This window comes from Centruroides sculpturatus, unplaced genomic scaffold (genome assembly GCF_000671375.1).
Source record: "Centruroides sculpturatus isolate CEXI.00-Female unplaced genomic scaffold, Cexi_2.0 scaffold744, whole genome shotgun sequence".
NCBI lineage: Eukaryota > Metazoa > Arthropoda > Arachnida > Scorpiones > Buthidae > Centruroides > Centruroides sculpturatus.
The window spans coordinates 7319-20196 of record NW_019385145.1 but is presented as its reverse complement, the minus strand read 5'-3'; the positions used below and the strand labels follow the sequence as shown (position 1 = coordinate 20196).

Sequence of the window (12878 nt, the reverse complement as noted above, 5' to 3'; positions counted from 1 at the left end):
CATCTAAAAAGCCATCACTTAACTCATAGTGAAGAACGTACTTTCAAATGCGATATTTGTAATAAGGGTTTCAAATGGAAAGGGCAACTAAAAAGCCATCACTTAACTCATAGTGAAGAACGTCTTTTCAAATGCGATATTTGTAATAGGGGTTTTAATCAGAAAGTGCATCTAGAAAGCCATCACTTAACTCATAGTGAAGAACGTCCTTTCAAATGCGATATTTGTAATAAGGGTTTCAACTTGAAAGGGCAACTAAAAAGCCATTACTTAACTCATAGTGAAGAACGTCCTTTCAAATGCGATATTTGTAATAGGGGTTTTAATCGGAAAGAAACTCTAAAAAGTCATCAAGTAACTCATAGTAAAGAATGTTTTTTCAAATGCGATATTTGTAATATGAGTTTCAAATGGAAAATGCAAGTAAAACGCCATTACGAAACTCATACTGATTAGCGTAACTATTTTTCTTAGGTATGTAAGAAAAGGTTTAATAAAAATGTTTGATAGCTCATAAAATCGTTCATAATAATAAACTTGTTTCACAAGTTTAATATTATTTAAGTTTGTTAAATAATATTACTTGTACTTGTGATATAATATAACAAATATTTAAAAACAAAACACTATTTGGCATCACGAAATAGTTTATAATCAATTTGTCCATACTTGTCAGGTATGTAATTAAAGTTTTCAACGCAGTTCCAGTTGAAAGTGGCATATTCTTATACACAGCAATGAATACTTATATTCTTGTCATATGTGTAACAAATATTTTAAGACAATAGGTTTCTTGGACAGCATAAAATTATTCATAGCGTTACAAAGATATATGTTTGTGACATATGTAAAAAAAAGATTATAACAATACAAATGTTTTAACCAGAAATTGTATTATTAAACATAAAAAAGGGCGAGATTTGTAAAAAAAGAAGTATGTATGCAATATTTGTAACAAGCTATTTAAGATTAAAAACACACTAGAACGTTGGAAAATTCATATTGAAAAGTGAAATATGTGTAATAAAGATTTTCAAAGTAAACGCAACTTAATCAGCAGAAAGTTCATTTTAACATAAAACCGTCTTGTTGTCAGAAGTGTAATAGACTTATAAGTTAGACAATGAAGACAATCTTCGTTAAGTTTGTGAAACAAGTGTGTAACAAAGGTGTTTTTATTAAAAGTTTCTATTAAGCCATTAACTCGTTCATCAGAATCATTCGTATTTTAGAATCGATTGTAAAATCAATTTAAAACAGAAACTAAACTGAAATTGTATTTAAAACTCACTTGTTTAGAATACACTCCAATTAATTTATCAATGTAGCATATGTTGATCAGGCTTTTACGTGTGGGGAGGTTTTAGAGAAGCATATGACTATTTTTAACATTCAGATTCATTTCTAGTGTTGTGATGTTTGTAAAAAGAAATTTACAACAACAGTCGAATTCCAAACTCATCAAAAGTTTGTTCATATGCCCAATCGTTATTTACTTACGTTTTATAATACAGTGGCAAATACCTGTAATTAGGAATAATATCAATCTAAAAGAATAAATTTAACACAAACATTCGTGACGTCAGGTAGACACGACGCCATAAGAATCCGATGGCAGTGCCCTGTAACTGATTTTGGCACAGTTGTACATTTTGCTTGGTTTAAATATATCATTGACTTTAAAATGGATAAAATTCATTTATTCATTCATTTTTATTTAAGTACTTGGTACATGTCCCGGCCCCGCTAGAGCATTACCAGGAAGTTATACATATTCTTAAATATATATAGTTACCAATATTTGTATACATATACAATAATGACAAATAGTAATAAACAATATGAGTAAATAAGTTATATTTTAAATACGCTTATAACGTATATTAGGATAAATAATATTATCAAAACGAATTATAATGTTCAGATAAACAAAAGAAAATAAATAAATAAATGCTTAGTAGTTCATAGCTGTGCAGAAGATCTCTTGAAGTACCTTGCAGATGTGTACTTTAAAGTCTTTAGTTCTAAGCAGAACTTTGTGTCAGTGAATATCACTTGGACCCAAGTAAAACCAGTGTTCAGAACAGTCCTTATAAAAGTTAGTGGTTTGAAAGTTACTACACACGTCTATAAACAGTTTGAAGATTGTTGTGTAGATTCATTGAAAAGAAACTAGGTTGAGCCATCAATAAGCCGAATGCCCAGCGAAGGTTGAGGTATGTCGATTATGCTGCTGTTGTGCAGATCATCTAAGCACAAAGGAAACATAGCTGAGCTACATATAAATTGAAAGCCCAGCGAAGTTGGATTAGGTGAATTTCACTGCTTTGGAGCACATTGAATGAATTAGAGCTCTTAGGTACTAGTACATAAAGCCCACTTCACAATGCGCTTTGAAGCACCGTAAAACACTTACACTTTACACATTGAACTTTGGAGCACCGTATAACACATTGTAGTACTCGTTGTAGCATATTGCACATGTAGCAACATAAAACACTAGAAGCACCATGAAATACTTATAGTACCACACAACAAGTCAAAGCACTAAACACACTTAATCACATTGCGCTGTAAAGCACATTTTGAAGCACCAAAAAGCACTAGAGACACCATAGAAAACTAGAAGCACTATAAAACATATCAAACATTAAAACATTAAGCACGTTGCACTTGTAGCACCATAAAACACTAGTAGCACCATTCATCACAAGAGCACCAGAAGCATATAAATTAACACTCCAAAACCTTTAAACGTCCAGTAGTAATCAATTTAATAATAAACAAACGTTTTCGACCGTACTTTCGGTCTTCATCAGGTTTAAAAACCAGTTAGATTCGAACCAGTGCACGCATAGAACAATGATTATGAAATTATTTTGAAAAATGGAACAGCACAAACGGATTATAAAAGAATACAGTTATGCATGTGCATTGCCATGGCGACGGAATGGCATATGTAATACATACAATTATATATATATATATATATATACACCAAATGGGGATGTGGTCTCTAACTGCTGGAATGGGCGTCGCCCGCTACCTAATAGCAGTACTTCCAAGCGTGCGACACATTGACCGCATCATTAGCGTTAATGTAATTGGCGTAACCCGGCTTTGTAAATTTCCAGTGCTTCTAGATTTCGCAGGTGTTCCACCCGCTGAGAAAGTTTGATCAGTTTGGTCTCATGTAGGTCAGCTCTTATGCCGGGTTCAGTGGTATATGTTGATAGGGCGGTGGTGTGCCGTTTATTAACGATGTCGTATTTGTGTTCCTGCAATCGTTTATTTAAAGAGCGTTTTGTGGACCCAATATAAACTAATTCCCTTTGAAACCTGTTGTCCCAAAGAGGGACCATGTAAACACCCGATGCTTGCTTTTTATTGATCTTGTCTTTGCCACCGCGGAGTAGTCCATATACAGTGCTAGGCCTCTTGTATGCAATCTTAGTATTAGTATGGGCAGCAATCTCCCTGTAAACGGCGTTGAGGTGGTGATTGTACTCAACCACCGCACGAGACCTATTTACGTTGTGTGTTCCGTGGGCCGCTGCTTGTATGTTAGAAGTGTCGCGTGCGGCTATTCGGGATACTACTGGACGTTTAAAGGTTTTGGAGTGTTAATTTATGTGCTTTCCAGTATTCACGTAAGAAGATTTTATGTTTCAGCACCAGAAGCACATATAAGCATGCTGAAACACTTTTAAAACACTGCATGGTTAAAACATTTTGAAACACTATTAATGAAAAGCACTTTGAAGCATTAGGAATGCACATTTAAGCACTACAAAACACTTTAAACACATTGAAGCATTAACCAAGCATTGAAACACATTGAAGCTCCAACGAAGGATCTTGAAGCACTTGAAAGCCCATAGGAGTATGGTGATTACATTCTATACATTGAAATTTTCTGACGTATGCTTGTCACAAGAGACTGTTAGAGCACAATGAATTTCGTTCAAGCAAGCTGAGAACAAGCCCATTGAAGAGGCATATTGAATTTATTGTAAGCAGCACAGCAGAGTCACCACTACAAACTTATGTTCCATATAAGTCCGCTTTAGTGGGCAGAGACTGTAGAGCTCAGCACAGTCAAAGTCTCAGATCAATGAAGGCCCTACATTATCACAGCGTGCACTGATAAGCAAACTGTTGAAGACACGCTGCCAGAACATAAACATAGTTATTTCTAATAGTGGATTAATATCATAATGGCCAAAGTTGAAATACAGACATTGATATTTTCAATAGGGGTTAAATGTCATAATGTACAAGTCGATAAAATATAGGATTTCAAAACAGTCACAAAGCCAATGGATAACTCGGTCTACATTCAGTTGTGGCACCTCATAAGTACATCACAACTAGTCAATCAGTCAGACACTTCCCAATAGTTATGTAAACCAGAAATAATGACAGGCTCAAGCGTATAAAGCAATGAGCATCCGACGTATACATAGGTAGCCATCACAAACAAATGAATAAAAGTGATGGCGAGAACAAGATAAATCAGAGGTGGATAGTAATTTAATAAAATATATCAAGAAATAGACAAAGTCATAATTGCTAACCCTCCGAATAAACTCTCGAATTCAAAATCACACCTTTAAATAGAGCGCATAATCAAAATAGATGCAATAAATACAATTAATTTAATTATAAATAAGTTGGTTTGTAACAATGATAATTTGTTTAGCAAATCGTAAGAATACATTATATACATTCTTGTTTCTCATATTGTCAGATAATCGGCATGGCCAATCCACACCAATCTCCTCTAATGTTAATCTTAATTCCAGCCTCACTCTTTCAAACATAACGCAGTCGAACAAATAATGTTTTGATCCATCAATAATATGGCATGTAGGGCATTCGTTCGAAGTCCTACTAGTAAACCTGGCAAGATAGCATGCGAATTTTCCGTGATTGGTGAACATTTGAGTCACATAATAATTTGGTGAATACCATCTTAAATTATAAAATTGATGTATATCAGGTATAAATTCATAAGTAATGCGATTTTCATTCCATCTATCCTGCCATGCACGAATAGTATCCTCCCATAAAATCCGCCGTAGGGTTTGTTGGCTAAGTTTATTATAACTAACTGGCATGGTGAAGTTTTCCGCCACTTGCTTGGCTAAGAAGTCAGCCCTTTCATTTCCTATTGCTCCCTGGTGGGCTCGAATCCAAGAGACAGCATATATACAAGAAGACGAGCGTATCATTCGCCTAATTTCTTCAGCAACTGGGTGTAGTTTGACGCTATTTATAATTTTATGGGCAGACAAAGAATCCGTGTGTATGTGGATTAGGGCATTACTATACCNTATAAATTAACTTCTGAAGTATAATTTTGTATTGTTTTTATATTTTTTCAATATATTTATTTTGTTTGTACAAAATAAATAAATAATTTTTAACGATACAATAGTCTTCGTTAGGTTTAACATCGACGAAAATTCAACGCGAAGCGACACGCAACGGAAACAAATTTCATCGTGGGATAAACTAATATGTTTTTCGTACATAATCAGTTATCCGAAATATCGGGTTTTTTTTCCCCGAACAACCCGTCTCCAATTCATTCGGATAATCGACGCTCTACTGTATTCACTTAATTTTTTCCATATTTTTTCGGTGTATATAAATTATACTGTTTCAAACTTTCTTAATTAGTAGTTTGAGTACTTCTGCTTTTTAGTGCACGATAAATTAGAGAATAAACAATGAGTTTTTATTTCAGACTTTTTGGTCAGGTCCACAATCGATGCGGTCACATGTTGAGAAAGGTTGCCCGACATACAGGCGGACCTAAGATTTACAAAACCCTAGGCAAAATTTACTTTGAGGCCAAGTGCAACGATGATAGCACAAAATACCAGATTTATTTATTTTTCCAATACTATGAAATACTGCAGTTATATAAACAGAGATTACAACAAATTAATAAGCACTGCAATTTCTAATTTTATCTAGTTTAAGTAGAAGTTGATTACAAATAAATAATAGAGAGGTTGCGATCGAAGTTTTCATCGTTAAAACGTGAACGTCGAGCGTCGCCATCTTGTAATTTTACAAGTTTGAAAATGTCGTTTGGAACGTCAAACGTGACGAGTAGAAGTTCGGCTTAAACGTTTGCTTTTTCTCTGTTTTGGGTTGAATTTACGACGTATGTTATAAAAATAATGATTGTTTAAGCATTTATAAATAACGTTGTAAAGAAACAGACGATTTTAATGCAGAAATGATTTAATTATTAAATATTTTTGCAAGTAATGTAAAGTGCGTATACAATTTTTATATATTTCCCTCAAGAAAATAATGGCGTGAAAACAGGCAAAACGCATTGGAATTTTTCTACTGTTAAATCGTACGGTAGAAGACACGACGCTAATTAAAGTCAAAATTAATTATTAAATTAAATTACTTTACAAATAACATAGATTTCTAGTACAGTGAGCCTACTTCATTAGTAATATGTGTTCTTAATGGACAAGATGGAAAGTGAAGAGTCTCGCTTGTTATTTTGTTAATTTCTTTAAAAGACTAAATAATTTCTACAAAATTTTCAAACCAATTAATTTTAATACAATTTTCTAATATGTTGCTTATATGCAATCACAAAAGAATGGATTTGTAATTTATAAGATTTTCGTATTACTTTTTCGGTTGTTATATATATAACAAAACGAAAGTAGTGACGATTGGTCAAATTTAGAAATGTAAAAATCTTGGGGGTCAAAAAATGACTCCCCAAGCTTTTTACATTTCTAAATTTAGAATTCCTTCAAATGTCAAAAAATCTTGGGTTTTATCTGTTTGTATTGATGTTAGTGTGTGCACGACTTTTATTCAGCCTGTTTGACACTTATTAACCCCCGTTTTTTTTGTTGAAAATTTCTGAAATTTTGCTGGAAAGTTTGATTATTAGTGAAATTGACGCTGTTGAGTTTTGCTGGTTAAAAATCAAGAAATTAAGGACATAAACACGACCCTCATTATCTCTATTAGGGTCGGACTCATTCATTCAAATTCGGTTCTTTGTTTTCTATAATAGTTAAAAATATAATATTTCATTTTTAAAACGTTTTATTAAAGACACGCCACTAAAATTTGAAAACGTTGCCAGGAAAGTTGAGCAACTCGTTACTGATTTATATAAGTAATTATTACTGGTTGTCATGTATTATTTGCATATTGTTTAGTTTGTCAACAATGAATATTTCACTCCAAACGAAAATTTTAACAAGAATGAAACGAACATTAAAAGTAAGTAACATGTTTACTTAATTCAAACTTTTTATATTAGNAGAACAAGATAAATCAGAGGTGGATAGTAATTTAATAAAATATATCAAGAAATAGACAAAGTCATAATTGCTAACCCTCCGAATAAACTCTCGAATTCAAAATCACACCTTTAAATAGAGCGCATAATCAAAATAGATGCAATAAATACAATTAATCTAATTATAAATAAGTTGGTTTGTAACAATGATAATTTGTTTAGCAAATCGTAAGAATACATTATATACATTCTTGTTTCTCATATTGTCAGATAATCGGCATGGCCAATCCACACCAATCTCCTCTAATGTTAATCTTAATTCCAGCCTCACTCTTTCAAACATAACGCAGTCGAACAAATAATGTTTTGATCCATCAATAATATGGCATGTAGGGCATTCGTTCGAAGTCCTACTAGTAAACCTGGCAAGATAGCATGCGAATTTTCCGTGATTGGTGAACATTTGAGTCACATAATAATTTGGTGAATACCATCTTAAATTATAAAATTGATGTATATCAGGTATAAATTCATAAGTAATGCGATTTTCATTCCATCTATCCTGCCATGCACGAATAGTATCCTCCCATAAAATCCGCCGTAGGGTTTGTTGGCTAAGTTTATTATAACTAACTGGCATGGTGAAGTTTTCCGCCACCTGCTTGGCTAAGAAGTCAGCCCTTTCATTTCCTATTGCTCCCTGGTGGGCTCGAATCCAAGAGACAGTATATATACAAGAAGACGAGCGTATCATTCGCCTAATTTCTTCAGCAACTGGGTGTAGTTTGACGCTATTTATAATTTTATGGGCAGACAAAGAATCCGTGTGTATGTGGATTAGGGCATTACTATACCTTTCCGTGGACCACGCAATTGCCAATTGAATAGCATGCATTTTTGTTTGGAAAACAGTGCAACACGTATCTAGTCGTATGGTTTGATTGTGTATTTCAATGTTGTTAAGATATACAACAAAACTGCATCCAACCATATCATTTATTCTAGATCCGTCAGTAAATATATCATGTCTGCATGGTGAATGTTATTATCATTACAATATATGTGGACATCTGGGTGGGTTGTGTCCCAAAAGGGGAATGTCCATTCAACATCATCATGCGTTATATTACGAGTTGATGTTTGTATCAGATCTCCCCATTTAACTAGTTGTAACTTTCTTCGTTGAATAATAATCAGGTTTAGAGGTGGTTTCCGCGCAATCACTTGAAGACTTTGATTGCTTGTAGTATGGAATGCTTTGGTTATCATAAGCAAAACACGTCTCTGTAATGATATAAGCTTTCTTTTTGTGTGTAGTTTAGTTGTAGCCCATCCCCACGTTCCGCATGCATAGGTCATGATGGGGATGTATAAACCTTTATAAACAATGGCCAATGCATCAGAGGAGAGCCCCCAATCTTTTTTAGCGACGTGTGCAAAAGCCTGCAGAATAAAACCAGTACGATTTGTAATGTATTCGACGTGTTTGTCCCAATTAAGTCAGAAGTCAATAACCACTCCTAAATATTTCAAAGTCTTTTCCACTTTTACGGTTCGCCCATTCATAGTAAGATGTGGTGGTCTTCGATATAGATTGGTGTTCCTTGCTTTGTTAAATACTATTCCTTTTGTTTTTGCAGGGTTAAAATAAAACTTATGATCTATCTCCCAACTGTATATCCTTTGTATCATAAGGTTACCTTTACTCTCTAGGTCCGCTCTTGAGTGGCCACCAATCAACATCATAACATCATCTGCATACGCAAATGAATCTGTTTAGCCAAAGTCTTGAGTAAGAAAGAGATCGAAAGTTATATTCCAAAGCAGGGGTCCACGAACGGACCCTTGTGGACATCCTTTTGTTACAGATTTCCTCACATGATGTTGACCGTATTGCAATACCGCCACTCTATCTTGTAAATAATCTTGTATGATACCAAAGATATTTGGCGGACACTTGATCTGTCGCAGTTGCAGTTTAATGAGTGACCACCAAGCGTTATCGAATACTTTGGATATATCCAAACTAATTCCTAATACATATTATTTTCTAGCAGGTGTTTTGTTTTCTTGACCATAGCCTCAATCGCATCTTCTGCCGATCTTTGTGGCCGAATGCCAAATTGGACCTCACTGAGACATTTGTTTGTTTCAACAAACCAAGACAATCTGTTAGTAATTAGTCTTTCCAATATTTTGTCCAGTATTGATAATAAGGAGATTGGTCTTATATCATCCGAGGATCCCGGCTTTGGAACAGGGACAACTCTTGCGACCTTCCAGGAACTTGGGAAAATAGCATAATGAAAACATGCATTCTACAGACGTATAAGACGTTGTGCTATTAAAATCCATAGTTTTATAGCAATATCAGTAATAATATTATCCAGGCCAGGGGCCTTGCTCTTTTTCAGACTACAGAAAGCTTGACTGATTTCTTCATCAGAGAAAGGTGGCATATTTTCAGTATTTTCTATCAAGTCGGCCTCTGCACGAATATGTCTCTGTAAGTCTCTGTCACTCTCAGAATCGTCTCCCGGGCAGAAGGTCCCCAGCTGAGAAGCCAGAGTTTGGCTAAGTATCATTGGCTCATTTTCAGTACAGTCAGGAGCAGTAATGATTTTAGTTTTCCTAAGCTTATTACTGCACATTTTCGTAATATAGCCCCATGGATTTTTAGCAGACTCTGTACAAAAATCTCTCCAACTGCGCATCTTCTCAGTTTTGATAGTTTGTTTATATAAACGTTGGCTTTCAAGATATGCAGATCTATTTATCCTACGTATTCGATCATCTCTGCATCTTTGATATATTTTCCTGAGATGTCTAGTTGTTTTACGAAGATTTTCTATTTCAGATGTCCACCACGGAACTCTCCTTTTTTGAGGTATCTTTTTTGGGATAAATAAATCACAAGCATTTGATATTGTAATGATATTATGATCTATTTGTTGTCTAGCGTTGACTGGATTACCAATGTAGTGTGGTATTAAATGTGTTTCTAAATACTCCTTTAATCCCAACCAATTTGCTTTGGTTAGACTCGCAGTGATTCTCAAACTTTTTCGATCCTCCGCCCCCTTTGTTCCATAAAGTTATACCCAACGCCCCCTAACCCATTTTCTCTTCTGTGAGAAAAGGATTGGTAATATTTTTAGGAAAACTTTTCTATGAATCTCACACTTTGTGCCCTTACTGTACATTGTTCTCATCATCTGGAAACCATTAAACGCAATGTTTCCTCTTATCAGCCCCAATTTTGCCTTTGGTCACCGTTCAATACCCTGCCTCTATCATAGATCTATTCATCGCGCCAGAAGGGGGCGTTATTGCTTACTTTGAGAAACGCTGAGCTAAAATAAAAGTCAATGTGTTAGAAATATTCAAGTTGTGACCTTCAATAAAAAATAAAAATTATATAAAATGTCAACATTTTATATATATTCCGTCGAATTTTTATATATAGAATTTGTCTGCCGTCGCCCCTCTATATTTCCTTAACGCCCCCCAATTCTCTTTGAGCCTTCTACTGCCCCCTGAAAGCCTCCAGCGCCCACAAGGGGGCGTTATCGCCCACTTTGAGAAACGCTGGGTTAGAGCATATTTCAAAGGAGGTGAGTATGCAGGAATTCGATCATCACCAGAGTTCGAGAAATCAAAGCTAATAAGCGCATGCTCAGTAAGACTATCTTCAGCAAGGATTCTCCAATTACTAATTTTTGTGTATGTTCTATTACAACCAATTGCGTCATCAATCTAGCTTTCACCTCTATGTGAGGTGAAAGTTAGTGGAGACAGTGGATTCTTAATTATTATGAGATTATTCCGCATGCAGAACTCTTCCAACAAGCCACCTCGCCTATCGAAAGTATCACCACCCCAAGCTGGCGAGTGAGCATTCATGTCTCCGGCAATCAAAATGTGTAATCCATGAAAAGCGTCAACAATCCTCTGTAGATTGTCAATGAATTCCTCAGAATCAGCATCTCCAGGAAAATAGATGTTAATTACAATAAGTCATGTGTGTGAGACCGCGGATTTTAAGGGAATCATAAAATCAATGTTAAACTTTTTTTTTCGAATTGTAAACATCCCCGATAAAAAAAAACTCTCCTTGCCGAGTATTGATCGGATGTCACCGTTTGTATCAACAATCCAGTGGGAAAGTTGACACATAGTCGTCAAATAATGCAAGTCATCGTCAATAAAGGACGATTACGTGACCCCTTTCCCACAATGATACTATATAAGCAACGGCCACCGGAAGCTCGAGAGGATCGACACAGAAAGTTATTCTTGAACTAGTGTCCATTTTGGTCTCCCTTCCCGATCGTGTCCGAGAAGACGACAGTAGAAGACATCGAGGACTTTCACTACTTCCATAGCCGTAACAGATCGTCGCCAATATCCCTACTTCAACACATAGAGGTAATTATTAGTGGTCTGCGAACTCTCTCTCTCTCAACGAAAATAGGCATAGCTGTTAAAGCTTAGCCATGGTAAAAGAATTTGTCTTGTAATCGTGTGAGATTCTGGCAAGAGTCACGCTGACGTAATTTTCCTGTAACTTTAAAATATTAGTTGTTAATAAAATTATTAAATAATTTAAAGTTTATTTATTTTTAAATATTACCATTTTCTGTATGTTTATTAAAACTCTATTTGTTGATATATATTTTCCGTGTTTGCAGAAGTCACAGAAAAATACAAATACACAAATAAGAAGAAAAGGAGGATCATATTTCAGTTGATCCTCCTTTTATTACATTGTTAATAAATAGAGGAAAATAAACATACAGAATAAATCACGTGACTGAGAGACGAAAGATGACTTAAGTGTTGCAGGAATCTGCTGAGGAGAAAGATGACGTATATTGAACACCTTCAAGATGTTGACCCATTGTCAGATCAAATAAAAAATGCTGTTCAATTAATATTTTGCTGAGCGATATGCCTAATTACCGTAAACAAGTATTTCGTTAAAAAATAGCTATGTAATAAAATAATACAAAACACATATCGTGATAAATCTTTTGTCGCATCCTTTCTGACAAATCAACTATATTCAAGCGCCCCTTTTTCAGGGTCAGACAGTNAACGGTTAGGAGTTGGAAGCTGAAATTTGGTACACAGTTAGGGTACGTCACGAAAACGCACACTAAGAAGGGATTTTTCGAAATGCCCCCCTGGGGGGAGAGGGACAGGATTAAGGCTTAACACTTCCATCAACAATGGAAGTGTTAAGTAACAATGGAAGTGTCAAAAATGAACGTGTTACGTAACAATGGAATTGTTAAGAGAAAGTGCAGTTGGTTTTCGTTTTTGCAAAAAATTGAAGATATTTTTAGACCCATGTAAAAATTCTTTAATTAGTCTGGAAACGGGGGATCCAATTTTTGCATTTTGTGAAAACGGGTAAGGTTGACTATAACGTAATAATCTTAATCTTCACTATCGTTACTTTTGCCCGAGCAACGCCAGGCCCACCTGCTAGTAAAATAATACAAAACACATATCGTGATAAATCTTTTGTCGCATCCTTTCTGACAAATCAACTATATTCAAGCGCCCCTTTTTCAGG

The 12878-nt window shown here is 35.0% G+C and overlaps 1 protein-coding gene across 1 annotated transcript in view; it reads left to right on the top strand.

Moving 5' to 3' along the window:
- The window catches only part of LOC111635388 (oocyte zinc finger protein XlCOF6-like), a 44814-nt gene extending 43761 nt beyond the window's left edge, over window positions 1–1053 (top strand). The window contains exon 9 of the mRNA XM_023380341.1: window positions 13–1053. Coding sequence (XP_023236109.1) covers window positions 13–456 — 444 coding nt within the window. The 3' untranslated portion in view covers window positions 457–1053. The remainder of the gene's footprint in view (window positions 1–12) is intronic.
- Window positions 1054–12878: the final 11825 nt, after the last annotated feature.